The following is an 18,162-nucleotide window of genomic DNA, read 5'->3' on the forward strand; positions in this document are numbered from 1 at the left end:
CCCTCTGGTCTCCACAAGAATACACCATTTCTCCAAACTTCTGACATTCAGAGGAGCTCAGGCTTTATGCACGATTCTGGAGTCTATAGGAATCTAGAAAGAAAGCAAAAGACTGTATTCTATAAAAGTCAAGAGCTCTCCCAAAAAACTGGCTTCCATAATAGCCCACACCCTTCTCAAGATTCTGGATGTGACAAGAGTACAGGTAATGCCCAAGATTCAGGAGTCTCTAGGAGTCCAGACTTTACCCAAGATTCTGGGCCAGAGAAGCGTCCACACCTTGCCTAAGACTCTGGAGTCAACAAGAGCTCAGGCCTTTGCCAGGAATCTGAAGAGCCCAGGCCTTGTGGAAACCCCTCACCTCCATAAGGGCTCAAGTCTTACCCGAGACTCAGGAGACTACAAGAATCCAGGTCTTACCCAAGATTCTTGAGTCTGCAGGAGCCAAGGCCTTACTCAAGATTCTGACCTCCATAAGTATCCAGGCCTTACCCAAGCCACTGAAGTCAAAAGGAGATGTGGCCTTACCCAAGATACTGGAAATTACAGGAGCTCAGAACATACCCATGACCCTAACTTCCACAAGTACTCGGGAATTAATCGCGATGCTGGCCCCCATAAGGGTCCAGCTCTTACTCAAGACTCTGGCTTATCCAAGAGATCAGGCCTCCATAACAACTCATGCCTTATCCCAAACCCTGGCCTCCACAAGAACCATCTGGAACTGACTCTGTCCAAGTTTTGGGCCCACATCAGACCCGAAAGTCATTTATATCTGAGGCAGTTCCTCGAAAGGAGGATGCTGGGCAGCACATACCATGGACTTCTGTCCCACCCAGTCAGAACTCCTGCTCTCCCAGGGCTCAGGTGGCCTACAATGACCTGCAAACCTTCTCAGAGGTACCTGTACTGATTGAGCTGCAATCATCCTCCCGGCGAGCAGGCAGCCAAGACTGGGTGTACCACCCAATGGATACAGTTCCTCCAGCCTGCCAGAACTATCGCCAGATGTCTACGCCTCCCAAAACCAGCTGGAAGCTCTACTGTCCTGGGTCAGGCACCCGGCTAGGACATGTGGTCTTTGACGCCCGCCAGAGACAGTTCAGAGCAGGCAGGGACAAGTGCGAAGCTGTGTCTCCCAGGCGCCTTCACTGAGAGACATCCAACAACTCACCAGAGACCATCAAGGAGTGGGGATATCAGTGTGTGATGAGCAACTTAGAAAAAGAGGGACAGATATGCATGAGGAATAAAGAGACAAGAGAAGAGTTTTGTGGTTGCTTGAGGACATCCACCCCAGCCCCATCCCACAGGGCCTGATGAGGACATAAATTATCCCTGCTGTCCCTCCATCGCTGTCTAGCTAAATCCGTTATCCCCAAGGCCCGAGAGCTGCACTGTCAATTACAGTAGCCACTAGCCAAATGCCTATTGGAATGTAAATTAGTTAAAATTAAGGAAAATTAATTCTGTTAAAAATTAAGTTAAAATGTTAAAAATTCTCTTCCTCAGGGAACAGAATTTCCCTGGCATCCAATTCTGTTCCCTGGTGGTCCAGTTGTTGGGACTTGGCGCTTTCCCTGCTGTGGCTGGGGTTCAATCCCTGGTCGGGGAACTCAGACCCCGCAAGCTTCATGGCTTGGCCAAAAAAAAAAAAAAAAAAAATTCTGTTCCTCAGTGCCATGACCTTCTAAGGGCTCAGTAGGCACATGGAGCTAGTGGCTACTGCATTGGACGGCACAGATTTAGAACATTTGCATCATCATGGAAAATGCTATTGGAGAGCAGTGCTTTAGAGTTTAGAGCAATTTTCCTTTCCCTGTCACCCACCCCCAGCATCTTAAAGCTCCCCCAGAGCCTAGAGAACTTTGCTCTTTTTAGGGTGGTTCAGAAGCCACCCTCTGGGGAGGAGGTAAGATGTGGGGCTGGACACCTAATGCCTGATTTCCCCAGACTGTGAGAAAGAGCCCAGGCTTCAGCTTTCCTCATCTGGTCTCTTGGGTCACGACCAGATGTATGGAAACTTGCCTCCTCCATTCTGGGCTGTGTTTGGGGCTCTTGGTTACTGAGGGAGAAGAACTCTCTTTGTCAGTGACTAGGAAACCTTGTGTTTTAGGCTCCCCAAATTGAGCGCTGGATTCTGAGGGTCCCCTCCTTCATAGGCCTCTAAATTTTTCGAGGTGTCTCCACTTAATTTTCTTGCCCATGGACTTAGGCCTAGTTCACTGTGGAGACAGACCCCTGGGACAAAGGAATGTAATAATTCCTGGGCTGCCTGCCCGAAGCCTGGCAGCGCAACTCCCCACCCGGCCCATGTACGGAGCCTCCCCAGCTGTGCTCACAGCCAGCCCAACCGCAGCCCGCACCCCTTCACGGGACACTTGAACTACTCCCGGGATCCCCACGCGGTGCGGCGCTGGGCAGCCGAATGGGCCGAGATGCTGCCCGTGCGGCGCCCTCTGGCCACGTCCGCCTCCCTCACGGTGCTGGCCGAGGCCTCGTACAAGCGGGCCCCGGCTCCCAGCTCAGCGCTGCTCCTCCGCCCCTCCCAGCCCCTGCCCGACGTCCAGGCTACCGAGAACCCTCCACCTCCGCCCACCTTCATGCCACTCAGCCGGAACCCGGGGGGGCAATGCCAACTACCAGGTGTATGACAGCCTGGAGCAGAAGCGGCAACGGCAGGAGAGCCAAGCACGGGCCAACTCGCTGCTACCTTCCACCTCGGCCTCGAGGCCCTCTCTGCACAGGAGCCAGACTGGGAAAATGAACTGACCGGCGGCAAATGGGGGCGGGGGCAGGGGGGGGCAGGGCATGGAGAGTTTAATAAAGAGCGCCAGAGTCCAGGAAACATTGGTGGTCTGTGGCTTGGAAGTGCCACTCCTTCTGCCAGCCTGGGCCCCTGCCCTTGGCTTCCTGCAATAAGAAGCCAGTGTCCCCTTTTTGGCCTCAGGGTCCCCTTGGTTTAGTGGCCACAGTTCTGCCAGCAGGCCCCTCCTGGTCCTATACCATGCACTAAGTACATCTGCAGCTGCAGACTCCAAGCCACTGGTCTCTGGGCACCTCCTTTGTGTCTCAGCTCTCCCTGTCCCCAAAGAGCCTCATACAAGAAGCTGCTTCCATCTGGGAGGTTCCACATCTGGGCAGGTCCAGCTCCAGGCCCAGTGAAGGGCATGAAGAAGGCTGAGGCTCTGGACTCCAGCCAGGCCTTCAGCAGGCCTCTGAGGCCGAGGTCTTCCTAGTCTCAAGAGGGGCCAAGAGACGGAATGTGTCATTTGAACAAGTGAGTCAGTGGGTGGTGAGCAAATGAATGACCACTCGAGGGGAGGTGTGCCAGCCACCGGGCCCTGTTTGACTGTCCAGGCTCAGCTTACCTGACCCTGGTTACCAGGGAATGCTACCCTGGGTCCTCCTTTTCGTCCCCCTCCCTCACTGTGACCTCACCACCTGCCCCATTATGACCCAGGCTGGCTCCCAGTGACTATGTGGAGGCCAGGGGACCCAGGCAGTCCTTGGACCCCCGGCCGTGGGTGAGCGAGCCCTCTACCGAGCCGAGCCATGCTCTGGCACCATCCCCAGGAAATGCCAGGAGCTAGGAGACCCAATTCTTTTGCTCCTGATCAGATTAATCTTCCTCAACTTGGGGATGAACGTGGTGACTATGGTCAGGGCAGGATCTGGGCAGCGGAGTTGGGGGAGCCCTGGGGCCTCGAAGGGGCTGAGGTTGGGAGGGCTGCTGGGGTGTGACCGGACAAGTGTTGCATTTCAGGGCTAACCCTGCTCCTGGTCTCCCCCCTCCCCTGCTTCCCTCAGCTCTGGAGGCATCTGAAGAGTTACTTGCGGGTACTTTTCAATCGTATTTTCCCCAAAGGTGAGTGGGCGCCAGCGTGGGCTCAGGGGATGTGGGCCTGTCCCCTTTCTTCTATCCCTGCCTTGATTCTCAGCCCCTCAGGAAGCCAGGCCCTGACCCATCTCACCTTTCCCCGCAGACAAGCAAGCCAGCTGTGTAGGCAGCCATCGCATGTGCATGCGCTGCTCCGTGGATCCCAAGAACCTGTGCTCAAGAGTTTCTTCCCGCTTCCGCCATCGCCCAAGCTTCCTGCTCGGGCACCCAAACCACCACCCAAGCTCCTGGATACCAGACACAAATGACGAGAATGCTTCTAAGTGCTGCTGGATGCCGCCTCAGTGTGGATGGGCTGGGGCTTCCACGGAGGCTCCACGGGGACTGTGGATGGAGCGGGTAGTGGGAGCTGGGGAGGCCCCTCCGGTCACAGCCTTAAAGTCCCAAGCCACCTTGTACTCCAGGCAGGAGACATCTTCCAAGCTCCAAAGGATGAGCAAGGTGGACGTGGTTCCACTCCGCCTGCCCCAAGACAGCAAGACTAAGACACCAGACTCTGACCCAGCCCAGGTCCCAGCCCGGGCCCAGACCCGCCCCCCAGTTCAGCCCCCTGCGCATGCTCCTGCCAAGGCCCAGGCCACCTCCTCAGCCCACCCCCCTGGGCACACCCGCCCCCCACCCAGGCCAAGACCTGCTCCCGAGGCCACACCCATGAGCACACTTCCGCCCAGACCCAGGCCTTCTCCCTAGTGCACCCTACTGGGAACACTCCTGCCAAAGCCCAGACCTTCTCCTCCACCCACCCCTCTGAGCACGCCCCACCTCAGGCCCAGACTTGCTTCACATTCCACTCCCCTGAGCACACCACCCCCCAGGCCCAGACCCCTTCCCCAGCCCTCACCCCTGAGCACAGCCCTGCCCAGGTCCATGGCCCTGAGCATACCTCAGCCCATACCCCAGCCCAGGCCCAAGACCAGGACACCTCACATGCCTCAGCCCAGTCCCTGGGCCAAACTTCTGTCTGCACTCTGACCCATGCTCATCTGACCTATATCCATGCCAACACTCTGGTCCCTCTCCCAACTTCTGCCCCTGCTACTACTCCTGCCCTAGCCCCTACACCAGCCCCTGTCCCGATCTCTGCCACAACCTCTGTCCCAGGGCTGGGCATGGCCCTGACAAACACTCAAGTCCCGTCCACCACCCCTACGCCCATCCTAGGTTCTATTCCCTCTACCTTGTCTGCCTTTAGCCAAGGCCTCTCCTCCGGCCATGTGGTCTACCATGACCGCAGGGTAAAGCAGAACTTATTCCATGTGTGTCTGCCTCAGAACTCTGGGTATTCCAGAAAGAACTTGCTGCTGGATGCCGCCTCAGTGTGGATGGGTTGGTACCCCCTCCAGGCCCCAAGAGGGGCATGGTCTGGTGAGCTCTGGTACAGCAGAGCAAACACTGAAGCAATGTAGTAGGGACAGTGCCAAGTCCTCCACAGGATCCATACTGGGTTACCTGGAGTTGGGGAATATGGAAGGGAAGATCTCAAATGATGCCAAAGACAAATTTGTACAGTTCAAGACCTTCCCTTACTGCAGCTTCCATCCTTGCAGTTCTGAGAAGAGAAACACAGACCCCCAGACTCCAGTCTACCCCACATTCCTGGTGTACTCCAAGGATGCTGCACCTTCTCAACCTTGCTTCCATTCTCCAACCAGTGCCCAGAGCTCACCATGCACCATGCCTCCACCATGCACTCTTTCTCTGCCTCTTGTTTCTCCCAGATCCTTTGTCCTTCAACACAGTAACCACCAGAAGCCCTCCACCTTAATACAACCCCCCACCTTTCCCCCAACCTCCAAGTCTCCTCAGTCTGTCCTCTCTTCCCAGGGCCCCATCCCTCCCCAGTTATCCACTACTTCCCAAACCCCAAACCAGTCCCAACCCCCTGAGCTTCATGAGAGTCTAGGCCTCAACCAAGGCTCTGTCCTCCAAAGGACCCCAGGCCCTTCAAAAGACTGTAGAGTTTTCAGAAACCCAGGCCTTACCCCAAATCCAAGCCTCCACAAGGACCCAGGCCTTATCCAAGACCCAGGCCTCCATAAGAACCCAGGCCTTACCCGAGACCCAGGTCTCCCCAAGAACCCAGGCCTTGCTCAAGATCCAGGCCTCCACAAGCTTCCAGGCCTTACCCAAGACCCTTACCTCTGCAAGAATCCAAGCCTTTCCCACGACTCTGATCTTCAGAAGAATCCAGTCATTACCCAAGATTCTGGCTCCCAGAAGAGCTTAGGTTCTACTCGAGATAGACGTTTCTTTATACACCCATATCTCACCCAACCCTCTGGTCTCCACAAGAACATACCATTTCTCCAAACTTCTGACATTCAGAGGAGCTCAGGCTTTATGCATTATTCTGAAGTCTATAGGAATCTGGAACGAAAGCAAGAGACTGTACTGTATAAAAGTCAAGAGCTCTCCCAAAAAACTGGCTTCCATAATAGCCCACACCCTTCTCAAGATTCTGGATGTGACAAGAGTACAGGTAATGCCCAAGATTCAGGAGTCTCTAGGAGTCCAGACTTTACCCAAGATTCTGGGCCAGAGAAGCGTCCATACCTTGCCCAAGACTCTGGAGCCAACAAGAGCTCAGGCCTTTGCCAGGAATCTGAAGAGCCCAGGCCTTGTGCAAACCCCTCGCCTCCATAAGGGCTCAAGCCTTACCCGAGACTCAGGAGACTACAAGAATCCAGGTCTTACCCAAGATTCTTGAGTCTGCAGGAGCCAAGGCCTTACTCAAGATTCTGACCTCCATAAGTATCCAGGCCTTACCCAAGCCACTGAAGTCAAAAGGAGATGTGGCCTTACCCAAGATACTGGAAATTACAGGAGCTCAGAACATACCCATGTCCCTAACTAACACAAGTACTCAGGAATTAATCGTGATGCTGGCCCCCGTAAGGGTCCAGCCCTTACTCAAGACTCTGGCTTATCCAAGAGATCAGGCCTCCATAACAACTCATGCCTTATCCCAAACCCTGGCCTCCACAAGAACCATCTGGAACTGACTCTGTCCAAGTTTTGGGCCCACATCAGACCCGAAAGTCATTTATATCTGAGGTAGTTCCTCGAAAGGAGGATGCTGGGCAGCACATACCATGGACTTCTGTCCCACCCAGTCAGAACTCCTGCTCTCCCAGGGCTCAGGTGGTCTACAATGACCTGCAAATCTTCTCAGAAGTACCTGTACTGATTGAGCTCCAATCACCCTCCCGGCGAGCAGGCAGCCAAGACTGGGTGTACCACAGTTCCTCCAGCCTGCCAGAACTATCGCCAGATGTCTACGCCTCCCAAAACCAGCTGGAAGCTCTACTGTCCTGGGTCAGGCACCCGGCTAGGACATGTGGTCTTTCACGCCCGCCAGAGACAGTTCAGAGCAGGCAGGGACAAGTGCGAAGCTGTGTCTCCCAGGCGCCTTCACTGAGAGACATCCAACAACTCACCGGAGACCATCAAGGAGTGGGGATATCAGTGTGTGATGAGCAACTTAGAAAAAGAGGGGACAGATATGCATGAGGAATAAAGAGACAAGAGAAGTGTTCTGTGGGTGGTTGAGGACATCCACCCCAGCCCAATACCACAGGACCTGATGAGGACCTAAAGTATCCCTGCTTTCCCTCCATCGCTGTCTAGCTAAATCCGTTATCCCCAAGGCCCTAGAGCTGCACTGTCAATTACAGTAGCCACTAGCCAAATGCCTATTGGAATGTAAATTAGTTAAAATTAAGGAAAATTAATTCTGTTAAAAATTAAGTTAAAATGTTAAAAATTCTCTTCCTCAGGGAACAGAATTTCCCTGGCATCCAATTCTGTTCCCTGATGGTCCAGTTGTTGGGACTTGGCGCTTTCCCTGCTGTGGCTGGGGTTCAATCCCTGGTCGGGGAATTCAGACCCCACAAGCTTCATGGCTTGGCCAAAAAAAAAAAATTCTGTTCCTCAGTGCCATGATCTTCTAAGGGCTCAGTAGGCACATGGAGCTAGTGGCTACTGCACTGGACGGCACAGATTTAGAACATTTGCATCATCATGGAAAATGCTATTGGAGAGCAGTGCTTTAGAGTTTAGAGCAATTTTCCTTTCCCTGTCACCCACCCCCAGCATCTTAAAGCTCCCCCAGAGACCAGCGAACTTTGCTCTTTTTAGGGTGGTTCAGAAGCCACCCTCTAGGGAGGAGGTAAGATGTGGGGCTGGACACCTAGTGCCTGATTTCCCCAGACTGTGAGAAGAGCCCAGGCTTCAGTTTTCCTCATCTGGTCTCTTGGCTCATGACCAGATGTACGGAAACTTGCCTCCCCCGTTCTGGGCTGTGTTTGGGGCTCTTGGTTACTGAGGGAGAAGACCTCTCTTTGTCAGTGACTAGGAAACCTTGTGTTTTAGGCTCTCCAAATTGAGCCCTGGATTCTGAGGGTCCCCTCCTTCATAGGCCTCTAGATATTTCGAGGTGTCTCCACTTAATTTTCTTGCCCATGGACTTAGGCCTAGTTCACTGGGGAGACAGACCCCTAGGAAAAAGGAATGTTAGAAATCCTGGTCCAGTATGCATTGGTCTAATCTGTGAGCGTGTCTCTGGTGTCCTATCTTTCTGTCCTATTATTCTGAGTCCTAGGTTCATCCTGGACTTAAGCTGTGTCCATGATAGCACTGGTCGCTGAAAGCCATTTCCTTCCCCTGATAATTTTTCATTGCCCTGCCCTAGCCCAGCTGGAGTTTCCTCTGGACTTGATTTTCAGTCCTGATAACTCTCCTGTATACACACATAAACTGCGAGATTCCAAAGTGTTTTCCCTGACACCACTTGTGTGTCTGAGGTGGGCAACACTAATATGTCCCTTCCCTGAGTCAGATGTCCATCCCTGTGTCACTACATGCACACTATCGGTGTGTTCTTGTCTAACGTTACCACCACCGATTCCAAGGAGATATGTCCCAGCTGGAGAGCCCATTTCCAACAGCTCTCTGGCTGAGCTCTGAACTTGGACAAGTCATGTGCAACCTTTCTAGGCTTGCAGTCTCATCTCTAAACTGAAGTTATAATTGCATGCAAGAACCCTTCTAGATTTAAATGACCAGGGCTCCTCTACTCCCAAGTGAGATGCAGAGTCCCCTATTTCTCTGCATTCCCTAGTGTATGTCCCTCATTATTGTTTGCTATTCAGATCCATCCTATTAGGCCTCTGTTCTAACCCCAAGGAGTGTTTGTGCGCTTCACCTGGCCTTGTAAAGACACAGAATAGTTTATCATAAAGACACAGAATAGTTTATCATAAAGACACAGAATAGCTTACCTCCATAGAAACTACAACTTCCATCAGACACTACTTCAACGGAACAGGAAAGGATGTGGGGGCGTGGCCCCAACGCCCTGGTAGCTTTGAAGACAAACTACAACTCCCAGGATAGCCACGAGATCTCTGCCCAGCGAAAGGAGTGACTGAACTCTGACTGGAGGCCGGGCTGGTCCGGAACCACCCCGACAGTCTCCAGAAAGGGGCGTGGTTATAATTTAAGGGCGTGGCCTTACAGGCAGCAGGAAGAAGTTACCTGTTGAATCTTCCTATCCATTCTCTTCCCAGCCTTTGTAGCTAACCCTAAGAGGGAAGCTGCAAACCACTAGCCTCTTCTGAAAAAGAGGTAAGGGGACGTAGACAAGGGGCAGCGAAGGAGGCTATTGCATTCCTTAGGAGGGGCCAAACAGCTACTTTCTACCTGCTGAGTCAGGTGAACCGTTCCATGGGGGCGGGGACCAGCATATGAGAAAAGGGCAAGGACGGAGGAGGTATTTATTTGTTCTCTTTCAAGACTAAATTTAGGGCCCTTCGTCTGCAGACCCATTGGCGGACCATGTCTTGGGAACCCTCTTGGCCTCTGGAAGAGCCAAGAACGGGGGCCAGTTTTCCGCAGCAAAAGGTAAGGCCCGTCTGGGCTTCCTCCCGTTTGTGTATTTCCTAGCCCCCAAACGACAGAGCCATATGGCTTCCGCGGTCTGGGGGAGTGCTCCCTGGTGGGGCCCACCGCCCCCAGCCCCAGCCCGGCCGCTCACGGACATCGACTTCTGCTCTGGGGCGCAGCTGCAAGAACTAACCCAGCTGATCCAGGAGCTGGGTGTGCAGGCGAGCTGGAGTGAAGGTCCCAAGCCAGGACCAGATCTCCTCCAGGCCAAGGACTTTGTTTTCTCTTTGCTTGCTAAGTAACCCTCCCAGCCTTCGGGAACTTGCAGCTCTCAGCTCCGCCTCACCCCGCCCCGGCTCTGGATCACGACTTTACGATCCCTTCTCTTTCCTTAGGTCTCGTTCACCGCCGGGACCCTCGCTTTCCTCCTCAGGCAGAGCTCCTGCTGCTTCGTTGCGGGATTCGCGAGGGCTCCCTGGATCTGGGGCCTGCGCCTCTAGGTCCCTACGCTCAGGGACCTCACTACGACGCCGGCTTCACACTCCTGGTGCCCGTGCTTTCGCTAGATGGCACTGGGCAGGAGCTGCAACCGGACGTGGGATCGTGTTACACATGGCTCTTCCTCCCAGAGCAGGTACGCGGAACCTCGGTCCGGGAGGCATGGCAGGATTGCCTAGGACCCCCACTCCCAGGAGGACGTGATTCGATCCACCCAGCCCAAAGCAAAGAAACTCCCAAGGATCCGCAAATCTCCGTGGACCAGCTACACGTCACTGAGCCTGAGGCACACGACTCTTTGGAAAACTCACCTAGTAATGTTTCAGTGCCAGAGTTGCCTCAACAAGACGTAACCGACGTTGGCTTTCCCTCACCACTGAAAAAAACGAATGGTGACGTCACCAAAGCAACCGACGTTAGCCCAGTGCCACAGCCGTTGGCGGCTCCGGAGGCATGGCCCACATTGTGCCCCGCCCAGGTGGCTGCCTGGTTCTCTGTTTCGCTGGCTGCGGTCACTGAGTCCCCGTTTCCGGTTCCGGGTGCCCCGCGCTTGGTCCACGCAGCCCGCTACGCGGGGGTCACCACCATCCTCCTGGCTACGACCGGGCCCCCGCGCCGCCTCCTGCTTTTCGACTTGATCCCCGTGGTGTCTGTGGCCGGCTGGCCCCAGGGGCCTCGGAGCCACTCGTGGGCCGGCCCGCTGGCCTCGAAGTCGTCTTCTTTCTACCTGGTGCCCGGCGGCGGCGGCGGCACAGAGCGGCCGGACGCCTCCGGCTGGCAGCTCTGCTTCGCCCGCCAAGAGCTGGCGCTCAAGACGCGCATATCCGTTCCCCTGCTGCAAGCGCACGCGGCGGCTCAGGCGCTACTGCGCCCTCTGGTGGCCAGGACTAGGGTCGCGGCGCCCTACCTCCTGCGGACGTTGCTCTACTGGGCGTGTGAGCGGCTGCCCGCGCCCTCTCTGGCGCGAGCCGAGAACGCGGGCGCCTGCTGCCTCGGGCTGCTGGATGAGCTGGGCCGGGTGCTCGAGGACGGGACGCTGCCCCACTATTTTCTGAGTGGCCAGAAGCTCCGTGCGGGGTACGGCGCCGCTTCGCTGCTCGGGGCGTTGGCCCTGCTTCGCAGGGACCCTGCCCGCGCCCTGCGCGCCGCTGTGGAAGAGGCCAAGGCTGCACGCAAGGGGGGCGGCTTAGCCGGCGTGGGAGGCGGGGTCCATTAAAGGCGCTGTTCCTACTAACCTGGAATGTGCGTCTGTTGGCCAGCGGGTTGTGGAGGGGACTGCTCTCCCCTCACCTGGGAGACAGGCTGAGCCCTTTGGGCCTGAAGAGCCCGTTCTAGAAGGCCTCCTCGCCGGTTCCTCCGCTTCCTCCCACCCTCCTCCCGCCCCATCCCTGGCACAGGTCGTTCCATTCTGGCCTCTCCACTTTCCAAATCTGTGGCCAGCACCCCTCCCACTCCGGTGCAGCCTCTGGCATCCATCTCCCGCCTGTTCTTATGGTCTTTTCTCTTAGAAGTCAATAGGGATGGGGTAATATATTTGCTGAAAGAACGTGTAAAGGAAAAAGGTATGGAGACCAGGGACTGACCAATTTGTCTCACACAAAAGCAGAGACATTAAGGAGGCCGGATTTCACCCCAGGCTAGACCTCACCACCACCGCTATCTCTTCAGTTATTCCCCCCACCTTCCTCATCCAGTTCTGTCCTCCATCCCGGGCAGTAGGGTCCCTTTCTCCATTCTCGGGGCATCCGCCATTCCATCTATCTAAGCCCAACCTCTCCCCCCATCCAGAGTTCCATTCATTGAAGTCGCCTCCTTGTCCCTCCTCCTCTGAACCCGGAGACATGCGAGACATGCGGCCTTGCCTCGGCTCCGCCTGTGTCTAAGACCGTCGCCACTCCCTGCCTCCAAGGAACCCCGGGGTTCTGCCCGCCCAGCTTCACCTCCCCCTCTTTCCCGGCGTCTTCGCCTCCTGCCCCGCCCCCGGACCGGCTCTCGGGGGAGGGGAAGCCGCTGTCGCTGCCGCCGCCTCAGCTTCCCACAGCCGCTGCCGCCGCTCCGCTTGGTCCAGCCGCCAGGCCCAGTGCTCACTTCGCCAGACCAGGGCTCTCTGCGGAGACACTCTCACTCCTTCCTGGGGTCCGGGACGTCTAGCCGGGCGTGGGGGGAAGCTCCGCTTGTGGGGTACAGGGAGGGAGGAGCCTGGAACCGGAGCCAGCGCCAGCCGTCCCCGGATCGACAAGAGAGGACAGGTTGAGGGGCGTCGGGGAAGGAAGAGGGGGCGCTATAGGCAGTCCCAGGGAGGACAAGGAAGCCCTGTCGCAGAAAGCTCTGATGCGCTCTGACTTATGGCGGGTCTGTTCACATTTGGGGACCCGTGACAACGTGGGTGCACTCCTCTCTCGGGGGGCTGGTTGGATTGGAGGGCGTGGGATCTAAACAGCACCAGCTGTCCCCGAGGAAATTAGGGGCTGCCAGAAAAAAAGAAAAAAGCCAAAAACCTATGCTCCTTATTCCGAGGTGACCCAGGGCCCTCCAGACAACCACCTGGCGTAACCACTAGGAAGGGCGGATTTGGAGGTGACTTCAAAAGGAGTGGATGGTAACAAGGTGAGGAAAGGGGCTCAGCAGCTGGAATGCTGTGCCACTAGAAATGGGGGTGACTTGGTAAAAAGCGGTATCGTCCAGAGACAGGGTCTGGGAACCTCTTGCTGATTGGCGACAGTCTGGATATTTCAAGGCATACTTTTTTGGGGATTTCAGTGAAAAAAGTGGGGGATTCTTCAATTAGAGGGTGGCAAAAGAAAAGACACCAAGGTTGGGTTCTTCCTAGATACTGGCAGCACCCCAGCAGGGGTGGGGTGAGCTAATATCCCCAAAGCTAAGGACCCACACCCTTAAAATTACAAGAGTGGCTTTGGCAGGAGTGCACGGCCCGGAAATAGGGTGGAAAGGTGCCTGGGGATATTGGAACCACATCCTGGAAAATTTGAGGGTCTTGGCTTTGGGATAGTGTTAGTGGGGGACAGGGACACTGGAGATCAGAGAAGGGGGAGTTTTCTGTGGGGGGCAAAGGTCGAGGGTGGGGTCAACTGAGAGGTACATAGGCTGCTGGGTCTGGCGAAGCTAGCAAGAGGCCCAAGGGTGGGAGCTGGTACCTGGGGTGGGGGTCGTCTAGGGCTTATCCTCAGGTCCCGTGGGTGAGGCGGCGAGTCGGACCGCAGAGTCAAGAGCATGTCCTGGTGAGCTAGCGGGCTTCTCCGGGGTGGCCCAGCGCGCTCCGGGAGCCTGCCGGTTTTGGGGTGTCTCCTCCCGGGGCGCCATGGCGGCACTGGCCAGCAGCCTGATCCGGCAGAAGCGGGAGGTCCACGAGCCCGGGGGCAGCCGGCCCGTGTCGGCGCAGCGGCGCGTGTGTCCCCGCGGCACCAAGTCCCTTTGCCAGAAGCAGCTCCTCATCCTGCTGTCCAAGGTGCGACTGTGCGGGGGGGTCGGCGCGCGCGACCGGACCGCTGCCCGGGTGAGTGGCTGGGGTGGGGTCTCCGGGCCGGGGGTCTCTCTGCCTGGGAGGTTGAGGCCAGGGACTTGGAAGAGTGGGGCCCGACTGACGGGGACTGCCCGAAAGTGAAAGGGGGTGGGCCTGGACCACAAACCCTCGGCCAGACGATGCCTCAGTTTCCGTTGTCTCGCCTCCATAACCCCGAGTCTCCTCGCTTTTGAGGGCAAGGGGAAGGCTTGAGGGGCTAAGCCTGGTGCCCCGAAGCCTGGAAGCTCCCGCTCGCCCCCCCTCCCAACACAGGAGTCCCCACCCCCACCATCCTCTGACTACGTGCCCTCTCTCTCAATGAGAGATTCTTTCAATGCCGAGCGGAGGGGCCTGGGGGTTCCGGAAGCCTGGGTTACCCCTAGGGTTTCTGCGGCTCCGGAAGCCCCGCCCCCGCCCCGGTTCTCCTGCTCCTCCGAGCCTTGGCTCCGTTCCTCCTCGCCGAGCTTGCCTGGCTCGGTACCAATCTCCCCAGCTCTCCCCCGGGTGTCCTTGCAGCTACCTCGCGAGTCCGCCCCTCTGTGCGCCCTCCTCCCGTGACGTGCACTTCAAGAAGGGAGCTGGGCACTCCCCAATGACCGCCTACGCGGCTCAGAAATCGGGCCCCACGGGCTCAGGAGACCCTCTGCCGCGAGGAACTCAGACACACTACACGGCTGGATACCCGCACGGAGACTGGCGGTCGTACCACCTACGAGTGGGTACCGGGAACTCGGCCGCAAGCGCCAGGCAAAGAGAGTTGTGAAGGTTAGCCTGTGGTCCCCGTCCCGGTGCGACAGGCGGGAAGTCCCTCTGGCCTCGCTCCCGTCCGCTCTCAGCTCCCCTAGGGGGAGACCCTCCCACCCCGCCGCTGGCGTCCTCCTCCCCCCGCCGCCGGCCCTCCGCAGTGGTAGGTCAGCAGCCCACCCTTTGTGTGGGACCCAGCCCCACGTGAGTCAGCCTGCCTCACCAGCTCCCTGGCCCCCTCCCCCATTTCCTTGGTTTACTTACGAATATCCCCCATCCCAGGCGGGTTACCTGGCTGAAGGGGAGAGGCTGAGCCTCAGGGAGGGCTGGGCCCCCGCGAGCCAGCAGACAGACAGACAGACAGACAGATGGGTCAGTGTCAGACAGGCTGGCGGTGGGCCAAGGCGAGGCCCGCGCGAAGCGAGCGGCAGCTGCAGCAGCAGGTGCTGAGTCAGCGTCAGGTCCAGTCCCACCCCCACTCCTGAGGGTGCGACCCTACCCTGGGGTCACCTTAATGCCCCCCACATTCGCAAACACACTGCCCTTTCAGCAGCTCTGCCTGTCTCCCTCTGTCTTCTGCGTTTCCATATATCTCTCCCTTTCCTCTTCCTTCTTCTCCCCTCCCCCCATTCTGGTTGAGCTGTAGAGTAGGAATTAAGCCTTTAAATAAATTTCAATCAATTAAACTGAAAGCTGGTTAGAGGAAGCAGAAGGGACCCACACCCCAGCTTCCTCTGGAGTCAAAGAGAGGTGGGAGAGAGCTTGCTTAGAGGGTCAGGGAGCTGGGGCCCTGGGACCCTCTTCCTTCCCTCCATCCTCCTTTCTTTCTCTCCTCTGATCCCGCCAAGTGTAGCAATGTTTCTGGGAACAGAGATGTCATGTTCCAAGATGAATGTCTCTCTCTCCAGAGCCTCAGCTCAAAGGCATCGTCACCAAACTGTTCTGCCGCCAGGGTTTTTACCTCCAGGCGAATCCCGATGGGAGCATCCAGGGCACCCCAGAGGACACCAGCTCTTTCAGTGAGAGGGGAATCCAGCTACTGGGTGGGAAGGGGGAGCGCAGGCATAGGAGATGACCGTCCTATTGTAGCTTCAGGTTCTGTTGTTTTCAGTCTGGCTCTTTGACCCCGCAAAGGAAGAAGTAGAACTAGGACCATAATTGAGGGGGGGCTCAGATGGGGATTGGAGGTTTGGGGTACCGATACCCCTTCTCTCCACCCCCAGCCCACTTCAACCTGATCCCTGTGGGGCTCTGTGTAGTCACCATCCAGAGTGCCAAGCTGGGTCACTACGTGGCCATGAATGCTGAGGGGCTGCTCTACAGCTCGGTGAGACAAGGGGGCAGAGTGGCCTGGAGTCAGGGGACTCCCCTAGCTACAACCTTCCCAGCTACAGATATTTTGCAACTCAGGGATTCCTCTCCCTCCCGCTCTTGCCGACACCCTGTCCTCACTGCCCGCTCCCAAGCACCTCCTGTAGCCTCCCTCCAATCCCTTCTCCTCCAATAGCCTCCTAAATACCCCCAGGCTCTTTGAATGTCCAACTCTTTCAACCTTTTAGGACCCCTGTGTCTTCTCCGACCTCCTCTAGACATTATTACTCACTTCCCCAGAGTCATTCAGGATGCTGGGGAAGGATTCAGGAACTCCTCCAAGCAGAAATTCCCTCCAGGTGCCCTGGATGGTGAGAGGTTGGGAGTAGAGCAGAGAGAAGTTATCTTCTTATCCCAGGCCCCCAGAAGTATAGTTCCCGGCCCTCGGGGGGCCACCAGACTCTTCCTCATCCTCCCTTTCTCCCAGTTCCTGTGTGGACTCAGAAGTTGGCTCTGCCAGTCTTAAACATATGGATTATATCCTGCCTTGTTCTTCCCAGGGCTCCCTTCTGTTCAGTGATGTGTCTTTTTGTGTTTCTGTCTGTGTGTGCCTTTCTGGGTCTTTGTCTCCTCAGCCACATTTCACAGCTGAGTGACGCTTTAAGGAGTGCGTCTTTGAGAATTACTATGTCCTGTACGCCTCTGCTCTCTATTGCCAGCGTCGTTCTGGCCGGGCCTGGTACATGGGCCTGGACAAGGAGGGCCGAGTCATGAAGGGAAATCGAGTCAAGAAGACCAAGGCAGCCACCCACTTTGTGCCCAAGCTCCTGGAGGGTGAGTATGGACCCCCAGGGAAGAGGTGGACCACATGGGACGGTATTGACCTTGACATGGACATTTAGTGACACACAGCTAAGGGGCTATAAGTGTTTTAAGAGGACACATGCTATGACAGATCAATCCAGGAAGGCTTTGGCCTTTGGAGGTTTGGGAAGCTCTCCTTCTGTGGGTTCCCAGCGGAGCAGTGTAGGGGAAGGGAGCCCTTCCGAATGATCACATGTGACAGTTTTTCCAAATGTTTAACTATTACATTACATAGCTTGCTGGTTTTCCAGCCCCCTATAGTAGTTACTTCCCTGCCTGCCACTCAGCCCCAAAGCCAAAACCACACATTTTATTCTTTGGGTAGCACAGCACCCCACTGCTAGGTACTAGTTTCCATATTGGTCAGCTTTCACTACCATAACAACCCCCCCAACTCATTCCCCAAATCGGTGGCTTATAACAAGAAACATTCCTTTTTGCTCTCAAGTCTGCAGGTCAGTTGCATCTCTGTTCCAACCTGTGGGTCAGGTCCTTGCCCCATGTCTTCCCACTCCTGGGCTCAGGCTAAAGGAACAGCTCTTGTTTAGGATATGTCATTCTCCTGGCAGAGGATCCAGGAAAAATAAACTTGCAATGCTTTTAAAGCTTCTGCTAAGCTATGACACATGTCCTATCTGCTCACATTCTGTTGGCTCAAGGAAGTTACATGGCCAAGCACAAAGCCAGTGATGTAGGGCAATACTTTCTGAATCATTTTAAACAAGAATAGAGTCTCTCACAGATATCAAGGAGCTCTTGATACATTCTTATATAATCCTTTGTTAAGATGTGGATTGCCATATAGTCTACGATTTGTAGCTTATTTTCTTTCTTTTTTCTTTCTTTCTTTCTTTATTTGGCTGCGCCGGTCTTAGTTGCAGCATGCAGGATCTAGTTCCCTGACCAGGGATCGAACCCAGGCCTGCTGCACTGGGAGCGTGGAGTCTTAACCACTGAACCACCAGGGAAGTACCTGTAGCTTATTTTCAAGTTGTCTTTTTAAGAAAGAAAACTCTTAATTGTAATACAGAAAATGTATCATTCTTTTCTTTTAGAGTCAACATTTTTGTATCTTGTTTAAGAAATCTTTCCCTTCCCCAAAGTTCAAAAGATATTTCTATTAAAGTTTTCTATTAAAATTTTCAGGGGCGTATTTTTTTTTTAAGAAGATGTTGGGGGTAGGAGTTTATTAATTAATTTATTTATTTTGGCTGTGTTGGGTCTTCGTTTCTGTGTGAGGGCTTTCTCTAGTTGAGGCAAGCAGGGGCCATCTTCACCGCGGTGCGCGGGCCTCTCACTGTCGCAGCCTCTCTTGTTGCGGAGCACAGGCTCCAGACGCGCAGGTTCAGTAGTTGTGGCTCACGGGCCTAGTTGCTCCGCGGCACGTGGGATCCTCCCAGACCAGGGATCGAACCCGTGTCCCCTGCATTAGCAGGCTGAC

The 18,162-nt window shown here is 55.6% G+C and overlaps 2 protein-coding genes and 1 pseudogene across 3 annotated transcripts; all 3 read left to right on the forward strand.

Annotated features, from left to right (window-relative positions):
- Positions 1-1,008: 1,008 nt before the first annotated feature.
- Positions 1,009-6,959, forward strand: LOC309976123 (uncharacterized protein; the record flags this gene model as incomplete). The annotated part of the gene is given in 9 exon segments (XM_082861599.1): positions 1,009-1,121; positions 2,345-2,500; positions 3,464-3,527; positions 3,811-3,868; positions 5,003-5,240; positions 5,242-6,504; positions 6,506-6,605; positions 6,609-6,752; positions 6,756-6,959. Coding segments are annotated over 9 exon segments (2,340 nt in total).
- A 2,905-nt stretch (positions 6,960-9,864) lies between these two features.
- Positions 9,865-11,498, forward strand: LOC309975475 (transmembrane protein 102-like; the record flags this gene model as incomplete). The annotated part of the gene is made up of 2 exons (XM_082860623.1): positions 9,865-10,078; positions 10,180-11,498. The coding sequence occupies 2 exons, from the start codon at positions 9,865-9,867 to the stop codon at positions 11,496-11,498; spliced, it is 1,533 nt and encodes a 510-aa protein (XP_082716749.1).
- Positions 11,499-13,601: 2,103 nt separating this feature from the next.
- LOC309975643 (fibroblast growth factor 11-like) lies at positions 13,602-17,961 on the forward strand (annotated as a pseudogene). The gene is made up of 5 exons: positions 13,602-13,796; positions 15,455-15,565; positions 15,770-15,873; positions 16,577-16,691; positions 17,597-17,961. The product of its transcript is annotated as a fibroblast growth factor 11-like (transcript).
- Positions 17,962-18,162: the final 201 nt, after the last annotated feature.

This window comes from Leucopleurus acutus (assembly GCF_964270905.1).
Source record: "Leucopleurus acutus genome assembly, chromosome: 19".
NCBI lineage: Eukaryota > Metazoa > Chordata > Mammalia > Artiodactyla > Delphinidae > Leucopleurus > Leucopleurus acutus.